This window comes from Pseudophryne corroboree, chromosome 4 (assembly GCF_028390025.1).
Source record: "Pseudophryne corroboree isolate aPseCor3 chromosome 4, aPseCor3.hap2, whole genome shotgun sequence".
Taxonomy (NCBI): Eukaryota; Metazoa; Chordata; class Amphibia; order Anura; family Myobatrachidae; genus Pseudophryne; species Pseudophryne corroboree.
In genome coordinates this window covers 225330485-225348310 of record NC_086447.1, presented here as the reverse complement: position 1 = coordinate 225348310, position 17826 = coordinate 225330485, and the positions used below count along the sequence as shown (strand labels likewise).

Genomic DNA, 17826 nt, shown 5'->3' with positions numbered 1-17826 from the left:
CAAGTTACCCCAATAGGTATTTGCTGGACCTTTAAGGGGTTCACTAACCCAGCTTTCACGAGGGTAACTAAACTTCCTGAATCTAGCAAGGCCTCTACCCGGTTACCTTCTAAGAACACATCACACATTTGTTTTTCCAGCTCAGGTGAAGGTACCACAGTACAGGCTAACCTAGCAAAGAAAGACATTCTGCGACATTCAAAGGCAGCATCACATTGCATGGGTTCTTGCGTGACTGGGCAATTGGCAATAACATGACCTGGCATACCACACCTAAAACATTTAACCACACGATTATCAACCCATTTGGGCAGCATAGACCGTTCTAGCCCCATTGGCCTGTTTCCAGGGCCAGTGTTTACAGTCTCTCCAGCCTTGCGTTCTCTTAACCGCCCAGCAACGTTTTCCCACGGAACAGTCTTACCAGTCTTTACTGAAGGGCGCTGTCGAGGACCTATGGGTTGCTGGGTGGTCATCAGTAGTTCCTCTGCTGCCAAATACCTCTCTACCATGTCCACTAATTGGTCAGCAGTACCCGGGTTTCCATGGCTCACCCACTTGCGCAGGACCATGGGCAAAGATCTCAAGTAGCGGTCCATGACGACTCTTTCCACCATCTGGGGACCAGTTAATGTCACTGGCTGCAGCCATTTTTTTGTTAGCTGAATAAGGTCGTGCATCTGGGAGCGCGGAGGCTTCTCCATGGCGTACAGCCAACGGTGCACCCGTTGTGCTCGTACTGACAGCGTGACTCCCAGGCGGGTCAGGATCTCAGTCTTTAGTTTATCATAGTCCCGAGCCTCAGCAGGGCTTAAATCAAAGTAAGCTTTTTGGGGCTCACCTGACAGGAAAGGTGCCAGCAGACTGGCCCACTGTGCTTTCGGCCAGTTCTCACGCTCGGCAGTCCTTTCAAACGTGGTCAGATAGGCCTCCACATCATCAGCCTCTGTCATTTTCTGCAGGAAGTGACTGGCTCGTATAGAACTAGAGCTGGTTGGAGCACTGACGGCCACATCTCCAACCCGAGCTGCAAGTCTCTGCACCACTTCTGTTAAGGCCTCTCTATCCTGACGCTGTTGCCTGTAAAGTTCATCAACAACTGCCTGCTGTTGTCTCTTATTTTCCTCCATTGCCACCTGCTGTAGTCTCCAATTTTCCTCCATTGCCACCTGCTGCTGTCGGTTGGCCTCCTGCTGAGCCGCTGTAGCTTGCAGCAAGGCTTTAAGCAGATCCTCCATGTCAACAGATTTTTCAGGCGGCTTTGCAGCTGCTTTCACCCAGGACATATATCAAACCCTCAGGGGTGAGTCTCAGTAACTTCACACTGGGCTGTATCTGCATAAACCACCGTTTTCTGCAGGCCTCACAAAGCTGCTGCTTTCACTTATGCGCAGAACGGCCTGCTCGCATTCTCCACCAAGTTGTAACACTGTAGGGGTGCAAGGTGCCTTTTCCTGGGGAATATGGCAGCCCGCAGCAGCTGAGGAACAACACAAGTCCAGTTTCTGGTACAACTGTCCCCGGCCAGTTTTATTGAAACAGAAAATAAAACAAACCCCAAAATAAAAATACCTTGCCTGTCCGGCACTAACTAAACATAAGATGTTCCTAACTGTCACTAAACAAAACACAGAGTTCTTCAGTACATACTGTATAGCTTACTTGCATCAGAAAGCGTGTCTCTCACACACAGATCCTGCAGCCTTCCCAGGCAGTCTGCCCATACTAATCAGGTTAGAAGCACTATATCACTCTTACACAGCTGAAACCCTGATTAGCCCTCTGTGAGGCCAAAGACCCGAACTGGGCCCAATGTCTAGAACTCGCCTTATCTCTCTCTCAGAGCCTTTTCCCAGCTTTTACAGCAAACTGAAAAGGTTCAGACAAAACAAAAAGCATTTTTCCTAGAAGTTAACATTTTCTAAAACATGTAAGACAAGAACCTGGGACAAATATACCTGCCCTCAAACACTATCCCAGTGTTCTTGTCACAATATATATATATATACTGGTGGTCAGCAAAATTCTGCACTGTCCGCCTGCTATATACTGCGCACAACTACAATGCAGCACATATATGGAGCGTTTTGCAGCACACTGAGCACAGATATTTGCAGCACACTGAACACAGAAACTGAGAGAACGCAGCCACGTCCTCTCGCTATCATCTCCAATGCACGAGTGAAAATGGCGGCGACGCGCGGCTCTTTATATGCAATACGAATCTCGCGAGAATAAGACAGCGGGATGATGACGTTGGGGCGCATTCGTGTTAACCGAGCAAGGCGGGAAGATCCGAGGCTGGCTCGGACCCGTGTAAACCACGTAAAGTTCGGGGGGGTTCGGATCTCGAGGAACTGAACCCGCTCATCTGTATTAAAAACATGAGCTTTTTTAAGAAACAAGTCATTGGGACTTGTTTATGTTAATGAAGACTGAAGTGAAATGCAGTTTGAGCCCAACCAAATGTATAATATTGCAATTTTAATGTATTTATACTCTAAATGTTTTTACGTTTTCTTTTCTTTTAAGGAAATACCTAGAAAAACCTGAAATATGGGACATATGTGGAGAGATAAACTCTTTTAAAACTGAGATTATTATCACTTGGAATTTGACCCTCTTCTCCATGCTCCTGATAATGGCTACAGTACAAGGTGTACTCTGCGCTGTACAAGTCATCAATGGTCTTATTGGGACCATCTGTGGGGACTTCAAGTGCTGCGGATGCTGTGGCGGGGTATGTTGACCAGTAATTACTATTACCATTGTTTCTATTTTATTTATGTGGAGTCTACATAATGTGCAACTGTAATCAAGTAAGAAGCATAGAAAAGTGCTAACAAGTCTAGTGCCAGACCAGGCCATCCCAGCTCCCTGGGCAGTCCGGCCCTCCTCCAGTGCATGTGATGCCACCTGGAAGCTAGGTATCAAAAGCAACCTAGTGACATGCCAGGCACCTCTCCAGGCATCCCACATCTGGGCACAGTTGTTGCCAGAGCTGGTACCATGCTGCCTCCTCAGCTGTGTGACCTTGGTTCGGACACTGCCCTTGGTATGGCCCTGACCAAGTATTATTTCTCTTACGTCCTAGAGGATGCTGGGGGTCCACATTAGTACTATGAGGTATAGACGGGTCCACCAGGAGCCATTGGCACTTTAAGAGTTTAATAGTGTGGGCTGGCTCCTCCCTCTATGCCCCTCCTACCAGACTCAGTTTAAAAAATAACCCTACACTGACCATTTCCAGCCTGTCGGGTCCACGGATCGCAGCCAGCAAACAAATCCTCAGGCCAGTATAATCTTACAGGAGCGAGAAGACAGCGCCATTGAAGGGGCGGGGCTTCTCCTCAGAGCGAATCCAGCAGCGTTCAGTGCCATTTTCCTGCCTGTAGTTCACTGCCAGTTGATGAACAGTTCCCTCCAGAGCACCTCCAGCTAACTGTACGGTACCAGGGGGTTGTAGAAGGGAGGGGAGGCTGTGTAAAGGCTGTGTCACCTATTAAGGGACACAGTCAGCGCTGGTTAGGGTCTCCCTATACCTATAATAGCGCTGTGTGTGGGTTGGCTCCAATCTCTGTGTCTCTCTGCCATTCTTGGGGGGGGAAACTCTGTCTGCCCAGTACCCTGTGTGTTTGTGGGGTGTTTGGTGTGTATGTGACAACATGTCTAGGGACACTGTTTCATATGCTGCAGAGGATTTATCTTCCCAGGAAGACGCCATACCATGTAATCAGGATTGCACTGTTGTAGCGCAGATCCCAGCTAGAGAGCCAGAATGGTTAGTCTCTCTGAGGGGAACTATTTCTCAGATTTCTGTTAAGGTTGCTAGTACTGAGCATGCCACTCAAGTTCTGCAATCCTCTATGGTTGTATGGTCTGATACTGCTTCCTCGGGGTCCCCTGCGGTACATTCTCACAAACGTGCACTTGCCGAACTTATACAGGATGGCACGGACACCGATTCTGACCCTGCAGACGGTGACGGGGATGTGTCGAGGGGGACGGCATCACTTGCTAAGGGGGTGCAGTTGATGATTGAAGCTGTAAGGGATGTGTTACACATTACTGACACAGCTCCAGAGCAGGTAGAGGAGGCCTTTTTCACAGACAATAACCCCCCCCCCCCCCTCCCTTCCCCCTCACCTTCCTGGCATCCAAAGAATGAAATGCTATCTTTGAAAAAGCCTGGGAAAATCCGAAAAAGAAATTCCAGATCCCTAAGAGGGTCTTGGTTGCTTTTCCCTTCCCAGTGGAAGATAGGAAAAAATGGGAGTCCCTGCCGATAGTCGACGCCTATGTCTCTAGGCTGTCCAGACAGGTGGTGCTGCCAGTCCCAGTATCCATCGTGTTGAAAGACCCAGCAGATCGAAAGGTGGATGCTATGCTAAAATCCATTTACACGGCTTCAGGGGCTATATTGCGGCCTACTATAGCCTGTGCTTGGATTGCAAAAGCTATTGCCAGGTGGTCAATCACTCTGCAGGATGAATCGATTACGCTGGATAGAGGTGACGTTGATTTATTTTTACGTAATATTCAGGATTCTGCAGGGTTCCTGTTAGATTCCATGAAGAGCAAGAATAGATTTTACCAACAGGTATATGATCGGGCGCTAACGGTGCTGCACCTCTAATGCTGCTGCTACACCTGATGGGGTAGTCACACCCAACCAATAACAAAGAAAGAAAAACGAACAATAGCAGCGCTAATATAGTAGTAACACATGAAGGATTGAGTGATAAAAACTTCACATTTTAATATAATGGCAATTTAAGCCGCAATTAAGAACATATATACCAAGCTCATAAATCAAATGAATTAAAAACTGAGGGTCTCACAATTAGCTGCCAGTAGTGTTATAGTCCGTTCCTATAAGATAAACTGGATATGCAGATGGGTGGATTAGATGAAAATAGACTGGCTGCGCAGTCTGACCAAACAACTTTACCAAAGCCGTTAGAGGTGAAGTCCCTTGGATATCTTTGATGTAATTCAAATGTACAATTGTGGGTTCCTCATTAGGTTACGGTGTCCTCCTCATGGAGGTGATAAGCTGATGGATTTCAGAAACTTTAATCACCACGATTTTTCTGCTCCAATCAAAGTCCAGTTCTGGTCCGGATATACACAGGCAGTGAAGATGTATCAGATGATGACCCAAAGAAATTCCTGACACGTTTCGCTGTAGGCACTGCAGCTTTATCAAAGGAACTGCACAGTTTCTAGACTGAGTAGGCATAGAGGAAAGAGCCAGCCCACACTATTAAAGTGCCAATGGCTCCTGGTGGACCCGTCTATACCCCATGGTACTAATATGGGCCCCAGCATCCTCTACGGACTACGAGAAAAGGATTTACTGGTAGGGAACCAAAATCCTATTTTAGATTGCTATTAACAAAATGCATAAACAGTGTTGTAAACATATACCACTTGGTGTAATATACAAAAGATAAAACCTGTGAGGCAAAATGGAGAATTAAACAAGAAAAATGTAACACAGACATTACATCCTTCATATGAGTGAGAAATAAAAACGTGAATAGAAATATACAAATCTGCAATTTTCTGACAAAGAACAATTGTGCAACAGTAAAACGCAATAGAAATGCCATCTTCCCTTTCACACAAGTTCATGATGATATCACGTGGCATTATTAGTGCATAACACTGCACTGGGCTTGTTTATGTAAAACCACTGTCAGATGGTTGCAGAGCTGTTATCCTGCTGTGTTTCAAGGTCATGTTACTGTATATATTGTAAACCTGTATATATAAGGCCAAAAAGTCTTATCGCTGGTGAAAGTGACATCTTGCCCTACATTATACTGTACAGTACATCAGCCTCTTTGCTGTTATGTTTACATCCAGTAGCGGATCTTGCCACTGGCAAGCAGAACTTTTGCCCGGGGCGCCGCCTTCCGGAGGGCGCTGGCGCCATCCGGAGGGCGCCGCACCGTGGCAAGATCCGCCACTGCTGCCCGCTGTGTCCCCCGTCCGCTGCCCGCTACTCGGCCCGCTGTGTCCCCGCCTCCTGTGAAGGGAACTAGACGCTACGCGTCTAGTTTCCCTTCGTGGAGAGTACCTTTGCTGAGCGGTGCGCGATGACGTCATTCAAGCGGCGCTAGTAATGTACAGGGGGCGTGACTGACCACGCCCCCTGTATTAGGCCATGCCCCATTTCCTGCCCGGGGCGCAGAGCGGCCTTGAACCGGCCCTGTTTACATCAGAACGTGCATCACTTAGTGAGGGAGTTTTAGGAATACCAGTTACCACCAAGGCAATCCTGGTTACCCCAGATGCCATGCCAGCTAATTAGCAGAGGTTTAGACTGGAAAGAAAGGGCGGGATGCACTAACGCAGAAATGCAGTAAAACACCACTTTTGGGGTTTTTAGTGTATTTACAAATGTCCTAAAGCCCTGACGTCGGGGCTCCGACGCAGCGAGTAACACCAGCTATAGTCTGGTAAAACTGGCAATACCCTATAGATGCCTCTGGGCTTCTTACTGCATTGTGCTGTGTGAGGGATCCAAACGTATCCCTCCCAGCATGCCCCGTGGTTGCCACGTCCTTCTGTGCATGCCCAGATGTACTTCTGGGTGATAAACCCGGAAGTCCAGGGACTTATCTCTCTTATCAAGAGAGCTGCCTTTGCGATGCTAGTGCATATGCGATTAGTATTAATGCAGTGCGTAGTGAGATGTCCACCGCAAGGTTAGTACATCCTGCCCAAAACCTGAAAATGCACAGGTCTTTGCCCAGTAATTTCTGATAATCAGTAGGGATCGCAAAGAATGGAAGCTCCATTTCCTGTATCCAGGGAAGGGGCCAGACCGAAAGTTTTCCAGGGACCACCAGAAAAGATTGCAGTACTCGGATGGTCAAAAGCATTTCACAATAGTACGTATGATGTCCCCGATAATCAACCTAAACTATCAAAAAAGCCCCTTTCTAAAGCACTATTGAGCAACATCATAACAGTTTCTCCAGCAGGTAGATGCATGACCATCTAGCTAATGGAGAGGCCAGCACTGTAAATTGTACATGTGCTCTGACAGGACAGATCAGGCATACTTAATACAGAGATCCAACTGGTACATTAATACCAAAACTGTCCTGGGAAAAACAGATTATATTATTTTGTCGCCAGTACTGATAATTCTACCAATTGATTGTACTATTAATACTTCTCTTTTTGCACTTAGAGTGATGGACCTGTTTAACTTCTGATGGGTCCTCCTACATTCTGTGTCTTCCATTCATCATCTAGCAATGTGAACTACTAGGAGGAAGTCGAGAGATGAAGAGCCTCTATCTTCTTGTGTACAAAACTGTAAAACAAATCACTTTTACACGTTTCATAATGTATATATCTTATGATATGCAGAGTGTCACGTAGTAGGAGGTTCTCACCCCTGTCCAGCCCTACTGTTAACGATGACAATAATATTTGTTTTACACTAGACTATGAGATGCTGTCACTTATAACTAACTTTAACAAGAGCAGCTAGAGACTGCAACATGAAACATTTGACAGCGGCACTAGACACACAAAATGAAACTTTATAGTAAAACTCTGCGTCATCTATTCATGCTATTGATTTTATGAGTGGAAATAAAATCTTCAATATATAAGAAGATTTGTAACTCATTGTTCATCTGGTGCCTTTTGGTGGAAATACAGTACTTGCACATACAGTATTAGCTTCTGCTGTGAACTATACACCAGAGTACAATTTCTTTACTCCCTGCCTTGGTTTCTTGGAATGACAGAATACAGGGAAAGCCTAACCCAATATGTATTTTCAATGTCACTTTGTATTGGTTGGTTGGACTCTCCTTTACACAAGCAGATTTATAAAAAAAAAACTGCTTTCGTTCTTAAGGCAACAAAAAATATAATAACAATGATCAGCAACTCATTTTCTTTATTATTAGCTGTGAAGTAGAAATCAAGAAAATAATTTAGTGGGTTGGAGTGTCCTTTTAATAAGTTTCATTTATCTCATTTAAACTCTTTGACCTGTCAAAGGTTGTCTTCTTTCTGTTGTCCTCTTGTGGAAGACGCGATTAGGTTTTAATAATGTTTATATCCTATGGGGGGTATTCAATTGTAGTCGGAAACTGCCGTCTTGTCGGAAAGACGGCAGGTTCCGACCTTTTTAGGTCGGAAGGTGTTCCGACCTACTGTATTCAATGGGGCTGGCTTTTTTTCCCACAAATCAGGAATTCCGACTTGTCAGTAAAACACGTGGATCAGCGGAATAGCCGTGGATCCACGTGTTTTGTCGGATTCCGCGGCCAAATCTGATTTTGGCCCCGTTTCCGACAATGGGGTATATTCAAGTAAAGTCGGATCCATTCCGACATGCATTTGTCTGAATGGATCCGACAAGCCCTATTCAATGAGCATCCAAATCTGACTATCCCGTACTGCTGCTGCTGTCAGTGGCGGCGGGGAGCGCGGTCAGGGGCGGCAGGGAGCGCTGTCTGTGGCGACGGGGAAAGTTGCCGGGAGTGAGGAGCCCAGCCGGGGGGACACCCTAATATAGAGGTACCTGTGCCCTGCTGCCTCTATAGCCGCCGCCCCGCTCCCCCGTCTCATGTCCTCAATCCGACTTTCTTTAAAGTCGGATTGAGATTGTCATAATGGGCGACTAAACCTGTCGGATTTGGCCCCGTTTCCGACAGAAGCACACGGATCGGTGGTTATTCACGTGCTTTCCGACGAGTCAATTTTTCCCGACTTGTCGGAAAACTGAGGGGGGTATTGAATAGGTCGGAACCCCTTTCCGACCTTAAAAAGTTGAAAACTGCCATCTTTCCGACAAGACGGTAGTTTCTACTGTAATTGAATATACCCCAATGTGAATCTGACTTTTAAAAAAGTTGGATTGCCATTGTCGTGAATACTGCATTGTCGGATCCGTTCTGTGTGAAAGAATCCGACAAGCATTGAATACCTTCCATGTCTTATAATGTCTGTTTGCTGTGCTAAACTGCATAATATATTGCTTGAAATGCTTGTATGTATTTTGGCCCTCATTCCGAGTTGTTCGCTCGCAAGGCGATTTTAGCAGAGTTACACACGCTAAGCCGCCGCCTACTGGGAGTGAATCTTAGCTTCTTAAAATTGCGAACGATGTATTCGCAATATTGCGATTACAAACTACTTAGCAGTTTCAGAGTAGCTTCAGACTTACTCGGCATCTGCGATCAGTTCAGTGCTTGTCGTTCCTGGTTTGACGTCACAAACACACCCAGCGTTCGCACAGACACTCCCCCGTTTCTCCAGCCACTCCCGCGTTTTTTCCGGAAACGGTAGCGTTTTTATCCACACGCCTATAAAACGCCGTGTTTCCGCCCAGTAACACCCATTTCCTGTCAATCACACTACGATCGCCGGAGCGAAGAAAAAGCCGTGAGTAAAAATACTATCTTCATAGCAAAATTACTTGGCGCAGTCGCAGTGCGAACATTGGCCCTCATTCCGAGTTGTTCGCTCTGTATTTTTCATCGCATCGCAATGAAAATCCGCTTAGTACGCATGCGCAATGTTCGCACTGCGACTGCGCCAAGTAACTTTGCTATGTAGAAAGTAATTTTACTCACGGCTTTTTCATCGCTCCGGCGATCGTAATGTGATTGACAGGAAATGGGTGTTACTGGGCGGAAACACGGCGTTTCAGGGGCGTGTGGCTGAAAACGCTACCGTTTCCGGAAAAAACGCAGGAGTGGCCGGAGAAACGGTGGGAGTGCCTGGGCGAACGCTGGGTGTGTTTGTGACGTCAAACAGGAACGACAAGCACAGAACTGATCGCACAGGCAGAGTAAGTCTGAAGCTACTCTGAAACTGCTAAGTAGTTAGTAATCGCAATATTGCGAATACATCGGTCGCAATTTTAAGAAGCTAAGATTCACTCCCAGTAGGCGGCGGCTTAGCGTGTGTAACTCTGCTAAATTCGCCTTGCGACCGATCAACTCGGAATGAGGGCCATTGCGCATGCGTACTAAGCAGAAAAACGCTGCGATGCGAAGATTATTTCCGAGCGAACGACTCGGAATGAGGGCCTTTATTGGATTTTTTAAGAAAAATCTAAAATAATTGGAGTGATACATTAACATGGCTTTTGAAACATGGGGAATTAATAAAAAATTACTTTTGAGATACGGTATATACACAAGATTGGCATCTTCTGTCCGGAAACAGACTTATACAGATTGTTACTAAAATCAGAAGAAAAAAATAAATACTTGACTAACAACCTGCAGGAGAGTCTGCGTTTGTGCTGGTTCTGCGATTCATCTTACCTCCATAGCACTGGCAATCCATTGGCATGTGGAAATGAGGGGTGGTATTCATGTGACCGCCGGTCAGCTGACCGACAGTCACATGACCTCCTCCACCAGCCCGACGGCTCACTATCCCGATGGTCGGCATGCCGACCAACAGGGACTATTTCCACTCGTGGGTGTCCACGACACCCATAGAGTGGGAATAGAACCCGTGGCGACCGCAGGTCACCACCGAGCCCGCAAGGGGCTTGCTGCACTCGCCCCTCCCCGCCGGGATCCCAGCGTCGATAAGCTGACCGGCGGTCTCCTGACCGCCGGTCAGCAGCACTACACCCGAAATGAGTACATTTAATTCCTGCTCATAGTGAAATATGAGTATATTTAATACTTAAAAGATGAAAGTTTGATAAACTGTTTTGGGTGGAGTTCCATCAATGAAACATTACTGCAGTATATTGGTTACCAGAGCTTCGGCACTCCACCCACTACACTGGGCCCTTCTATGTCTGCCATGGTCTGATGATGTTCTCCACATCCCTGAAGGCAGGAGAAAGGCTGGCTTGGCAGGAATGAGGAGAGTCCATATTGCTGTGGTCCAGGGATACTGTTTTTACTCCTTTTGGGGTGGGCTTTTAACATAGGTAGCATGTTGGCCAGTGCCAATACACCGACAGAAGATGTAGGGAGAGCAGACCTGTCCAGTGGAAGGCTGGTGGACCCCAGGTAAGAAGTATTCTGCATTAATGTTTAACATATGGAAATTACACAAAACTGAATGTTTGTTTTTGTGTGGAATTAGCTTTTTACATTTGGCAGTGCCTCATTACAGAACAGTGCCCCAGGGACAAAGATGATCATATAGGGCAGGCATTCCCAGCCTCAGTTATCAATGCCCACTAACAGTGAAGGATTTACTGCTATAAAAGAGAGTAGAAATAAAATGTAGCTCTCAATAGATTTAATATTCAGAGCTAATGGCAATTGTTTATGATTAAATATAATGGCATGAAGTATTGTATGGTATAGACAAAGTATGGAATCTGCAACCTCTGGGTATTGATACCTGTAGGGGGAGATGTATCAAACTTTACAGAGAGTGTAAAATGTACACATAGCAACCAATCAAATTCTAGGGGGTATATTTACTAAAGTGCAGGTTTATAGAAGTGGAAATGTTGTCCATAGCAATCAATAACATTCTAGCTATTATTTTCCAGAAGGTGCTAGATAAATGATAAGTAGAATCGGGTTGGTTGCTATGGGCAACATTTCCACTTTTATAAACCCGTACTTTAGTAGATATGCCCCTGGCTATCATTTATCTAGCAGTCTATAAAATGGCAAAAGATGGTTGGTTGTTATGGACAACTTATCTGCTATATCTCTCTTTAAAGTTTGATACATCTGCCCCATAATGAGACTTGACTCTTCGTTGTGTGTTTCCAAGTCCATTTGGTGATTGTAACAAAATAAGGGGGAAATCAAGTCTTCTAAGAGACAAGTAGGGAAGTTTCCCATTGCAACCAATCAGCATACTGTAGGGGGGATGTAGTCAGGTCAGGCATACCGACACCGGGAACCCGACCACCAGGATGCTGGCAAGGGGCCCAGGGCTATTCCCATTAAGCACGGATCTCTCCCTGTGTATGCCCCATTGCGATAGCGATGCGCGGTCCCACGCGTCGCTATCGCCGGTACTAGATTAGCCTGCATGCATGCACAATCTAGGGTTTTCGCTCATTTGACCGCTGGGTGCGGTGAAATGTGTGCCCCCCCCCCTCGCTCAGCACACATCGCGGGATGTGTGCTGAGCATTCGTGCTAGATCGCTCAGCACATATCTCTGGGAGAAATCTCCCCGTCTGTACAGCCCTTAACAGCGTAAGACCCTTAATTAGCGAAGGAATCCCTCTTCATGACTGAGTCTATTTCATATTTCTGGTCACCTCATTTTTCACTGGAAACAGCCAGAAGCGTAACAGGAAGGCAGTGTGCCTTATGCTGGCCTTGCCTCCTTAGTGCATGACATCATGACATAGCACAAAAGAGGTGTGTTTGCCAGCACTAGAAAGTGCAGCACTTCTAAGCAGGTGTACAGACTGTAGGGTGCTTGCCGGCTGGCACAGCAGCAGCGATATGTTCTAGGCACCCTGTTAACCAAAAGTAAAGCCCGTGGGGCAGTGACAGTGCCAGCCTTGTGCTCTGTGCGATGACACCGCTTATAGGCCCTACACACATGCCGATTTTTTGGAAAGATATGAACTCGTTCATATCTTTCAGTGTGGAGGCTCCAGCGATGAACGATGCGCGGCCCCGCGCTCGTTCATCGCTGGTCCCCCGTCGGCTGTGCATGCAGGCCAATATGGACGATCTCGTCCATATTTGCCTGCACGTCTATGGAGCCGGATGACGGGGGGAGTGAAGAAACTTCACTCCCCCTGTCACTGCCCCCCCCGTCGCCCGTCGGCCGTATCGGCCGTCGGGCACCTCGGCGGCACATCGCCATATGTGTAGGGCCCATTACACATCCTTAGGCCCATACACACTAGAAGACATGACCAATGTGAAAGATGACCAATGTGGAAGATGAGCAATTTCCCTTGAACTTCCCAGAGCCCTGACAAACGAAATTGAGTGTACACACTAAGCAATTTTTCAAACAATTTGAAAGATGAAAGATATCTTTGGAATTGGCACCTTATGTACATATTTTAATATTGGGGAGGCATTTCTGGGTGTGTGGGCAGGGCTGTAGAAGGGGGATAAATCCCTAGCATACATTTTTGCGCTTTGCATTTGTGCTCTGTGGCTAGTTTGGTGTGGCTTGAGGGCAGTGTCATTGCATTAGGAAAACACTTAAATAATGTACTGCTGTGGAACTAAATTAACATGTATATTGTCTATTTTCTCTGTGTTTTTCGTGTTTAAAGAAATAAAAAAAATAAATTATCAATTGTGTTGAGTCCATTAAATTTACTAAGTACTGTTTTGAATGTGTAATTCATGGGCAAGGGGTACTGTGGGCCATATAGTGGGTTACACTTATAGGTCTGATACTGAGTATATATTACTGGGCCAGAGGGATAATGAACATACTCAGGGCCGATGCTAGGGTGTTTGGCACCCTCCTGCAAACTATAAATTTGCGCCCTCACTCCCATAAAGGAACAGAGCGTCAAAGGGGTGCGCAGTATAAAATGGGGTGGTCTCACAAGAAATGAGCGTGACCACACAATAGTACCCACATTTCATATTACACACAGTAGCACATTCTTTTTCACATTACACCACATAGTCTACCTTATTCCCATACGTAGTGTCCCTTATGACACACAGTAGCGCCCCTTATTCATGTTATGCTACACAGTAGTTCCCCTTATACACAATGCCCACAGTAGCAGTACCGCTTGCTGTAAGTTGAGTGGGGTCCAAGCAGCGGGAGGTTACAGATAGAGTGCAATAACAGAGCCCTGCATCTCACCCCCACCGAAGCTCACATGCATTCAGCACCTCCGCGTATAAACTCACTGGCAACGGCTGCTGCTGGCTGGGGGTCGGCACTGAATGGGAGCCATTGGTCAGAATATACATGCAGGCAGGTGTGGGGAGTGGACCAAGCTCACCAATCTTTGGTGCATGGGCTGGCTGGCATATTTTATCTTGAGGGGCAAGGCCAAAGCACTGGCCCATGAATGGCCCATAGATATGTCTATAGGCACACATGGGTGAAGGGTTAGGCACCACTGGGGAGAGTTTAGGGGTAGGCACTAAGGGGGGAGGGTTGGGCAACAACGGGGGAGGTTGGGGTTAGGCACCAAAGGGGGAGGACAGGGAAGTGAGGGTTAGGGATTTCAATTGTCGGGATGCTGGCATCGGTATACTGGACAACAGCATCACGACCGCTGCTAACTCACACCCAACCAGAGAACACAAGGCAAATACAATATTAAGAAGCACAGCTGAGTGCTGGTATCCAGATTATCTATATTTTCTGCAGTGGGGTACACTGTGTTCCACAGGAAAACATCGAGGGTGTAGAGTGGATCTTGATCTAGAGGCACCAACAGGCTAAAGCTTTAGGCTGTCCCAGGATGCATTGGGGCCTCCTCTTTAACCCCACCTCCAGGTACTGTGAGCCCAGTTTCGAGGTGATGCCTGTAGCAGCAGGTCACCCAACAGGGGGGCTGCACTGGGCAGCCCTGAAAAAGCTTTTTCTGACAGAAAATTTCTTCAAAACTGGGCTGTCAGCACTGTATGTCATTTTGACACTTCAGTGCTGCAGCTCCATCACCTCCCGAGCAGTGTCGCTTACTCCCGCGGCTCAGTTCCCGGGTACTTGCAGCAGAGACACTATGACTTTAAGCACACGGTCGCAGACTCTCTCCTGGTTCACGTGGCTGCTACGGGGAGGAGGTAAGAGGGTCCCCCAGATGGGACCCGCCACAAAAAAACACGTTCCTGATCGCAGTCTAGGGAGATGGACTGCGACGCTGGTGTGGACCCTGTCACCAAGCAGGGACCCCACTATATCCTCCAGGGCATAGGAGTACAGGTCAGGTGTACTAACGCCCCTATTGATAAGGCTCTGTAGTAACGGTGGTGAGGGCGAGCACAGGGGAGTCGACGCTTGACCTGTAGCCTCTCCCTGGCCCAGGGTGACATCTACTGCAGATTTTCCCACCCTGGAGCTTCCTCCCACTCTCCCTGGCTGAGACGCTGGGCGCCATCTTAGGAGTATGGATGCGGCCAGTCTCCCTTGTAAAGCCGCCTGTATACAGCGCTGTGATTTTACAAATAATTGAGTATTCTACATGACTATATAGACAGCGTTAGTTAAGAAAAAGTGTCCACAGCTGATTCCCAGAACAGGATTAACAATGGGGCTGATGGAGCTGCAGCTCCAGGCGCACACCCCAGAATAGACCCACTGCATCTGCAGCAACATACCCTCCAACAATTTACACATAAAAATAGGTTCAAATTCGAAAAGGGGGCGTGGCCACGGGTAAAGGGACGTGACCACACCCCTTTTCCTATACTTTCAATGGAAGTTTGGAGAGTCAAAAATCAGTACAGACCATAAAAAAAAGGTACTGTACTTGCCAAAAAGGTACAGTTGAAAGGTATGAAGCAAGTCTCTGCGCTCTAGATAGGGGGGGGGACCTTTTTCTGCAGCATCCTGTGTCCTGCTGCCGGTCCGCCTGCCCACTCTGCCATCAACAATCCCCACTTCCTAGCCGCGGCACAGGTGGAACATTAGCTGCTGCTGCCACCGGCATAGATGTGTATGAAAGCGGCGCAGCTGAAGGCTTTCATAGCCCTCCCTGCGCCGCATACTCTAGGAGCCCCGAAGCCGCCTCTGCGCATGATGTCACAGAAGTGCCTCCCCGACACAGCCGCGCCCAGATCCCCAGAGGCTCTGACTCCGTAACACAGCACCTGTGCTGCCGGGCTGGAAGCCCCGAGATGGCTAATGTAACGGATAGAGTGGGTGATATCGTGGAGGTTAATTTCTGGACGCTGAATCAATGTAAAAGGTGACAGTGCTGTGCAGTGCAGTGTCACTGACACTGCACAGCACTCTCACCTTTTACATTGATTCAGTGAGTCAGTCAGTTCTGCCAGCCAGTCACTATTGTTAGCACCGGTGTCCCAACAAGTTTATCGAGTGCATCTTCTCCCTGTAATGCTAACAATAGTGATTGGCTGCTTGGCTGCTGTGCGAGTCTCCGGGAGAGCCACTGCCAAAGGGAGGACAGCAGCTTAGCTGCTTCTAGGAGGAGAAGCATTACCCACCCTTCCCCACTCACAGTACCTCCGGGCCCCATCCGCGGCACCCCCACACCCCCCCTCCACCACCCATGGTGGCTCCGAACCCCCACCCACAGCAGCCCCGCACCCATCCCTCCCCCACCCATGGCACCCCCGTAACCGCCCCTCCCACACCCGTGGCACCACCGGACCCCTCCCCCATCCGCGTCTCCCCTGCACCCGCCATTCCCCCAACCTACTAGGTGATTCATCAGGCCCTGTGTGCGCTGTTCACACCGTTGCAAGGGGCTACGACCCCTTAACCATTGCACGCCCTTTGTCCATGCAATATTTAACTACTCACACAATTATGATTTGAGGTAATACTCTATATAATAAAAACATTGCACGCCACAAGGGCGTGCAAGGATTAAGGGGGCATAGCCCCTTACGATGGTGTGAAGAGCGCCCGTAGGGCACGATGAATCACCTAGTATATATAGATAGATAGATAGATAAAGGGTGTATGGCGGCACTCACGCAGACTGACTCAAATGTAAGAGAATAGGTATCCCTTTAATGCCAACATGTTTCGGGGAATCTCCCCGTCCTCAGGGCTTAACAAACAGGGTGGGAAACAAACAGAACATTTATACAATACAAGGATAAAGACATCAGTGCTCTAACTACTCTCACCTGTCCGCACGGCTCGACCGCCCGCCAGCCTCCGCAACTCACTTCCGGGTCGCCGGGCCATGACGTAACGACGCTCAGTGCGGCAGGGAGGTTTCCATGGTGACCAACAACAAAGCTGCAGGCGCTGTCAAAACTACGGATCCTGCACAAGTACAAAATTATAGCCATAAATATACCTCAATATACCAACTCCTAAACATACCTACTAAGTTTATATACATTAACTATCAGTATAATTATTTTTATTTTAACTATTATATTTTTATTTTTATTATTATGGTAGCCTATACAGAATGGACAGACCAATATTACCTATTTACATATAGAGCTATTCCCTATCCAGGAAAATATATGTGGTCAATGACTGAAGGTCATAGAAAACATTGCAGTCCCAAATTTTCATTAAGACCGCCAGAAAACAGGGTGCCGAGGCTGAAAATCCACCGAGACTCCTTCTGAAGGAGCAACCGATCCCTATTGCCACCCCTCAGAGTGGGGGGAGTATGGTCAATAAGGATGGCTCTAATACTAGCCACCCCATGTTTAGCCCCTAAACAATGACGGGCAAACAGTTGGTCGCTAGTCCTTTTCTCAAACGCTTTCTTTATCGCGCTTCTATGGAGTGCCATCCTTTCTCTGAGTTGTCGTATGGTCTTGCCCACATAGGCAAGAGCACACGGACAGGTAAGCAAAATAAATAACATGTGTTGACGTACATGTGAGACGATGCTTAATTGGTAGCTTCCTACCAGTTTGCGGATGATTAAATGTTGTGCCCGTCATTAGAGTATTGCATGTAGCGCAACGAAGACATCTAAAACATCCTGCTTTTGGTCTAAGGAAATGTGTCTGATTAGACCTAGTCATGTTAGTAACATCAAGCTTCACTACAAAATCACCTATATTATTACCTCGAGTATGACTAGGCAATAAACTAGTGTCAGATAGACATTTCAGGGCTGGTTCGGATTGAATAATTGGCCATAATTGTTTCGCTTTTTTAACTGTACGTCTAGAACTGGTGGAAAATTTGCTTACCTACGGTAATTTATTCACTATCGTGGTTGTATTATTCCTAGTGG

General features: G+C 47.3%; 1 protein-coding gene across 1 annotated transcript in view; it reads left to right on the top strand.

The window, feature by feature from the left end:
• The window catches only part of LOC134909251 (transmembrane 4 L6 family member 4-like), a 119047-nt gene extending 111407 nt beyond the window's left edge, over window positions 1-7640 (top strand). Inside the window, exons 4-5 of the mRNA XM_063915946.1 lie at window positions 2533-2740; window positions 7208-7640. Of these exons, the coding sequence (XP_063772016.1) occupies window positions 2533-2740; window positions 7208-7225 (226 nt within the window). The 3' untranslated portion in view covers window positions 7226-7640. The remainder of the gene's footprint in view (window positions 1-2532; window positions 2741-7207) is intronic.
• The last annotated feature ends 10186 nt before the right edge of the window (window positions 7641-17826 follow it).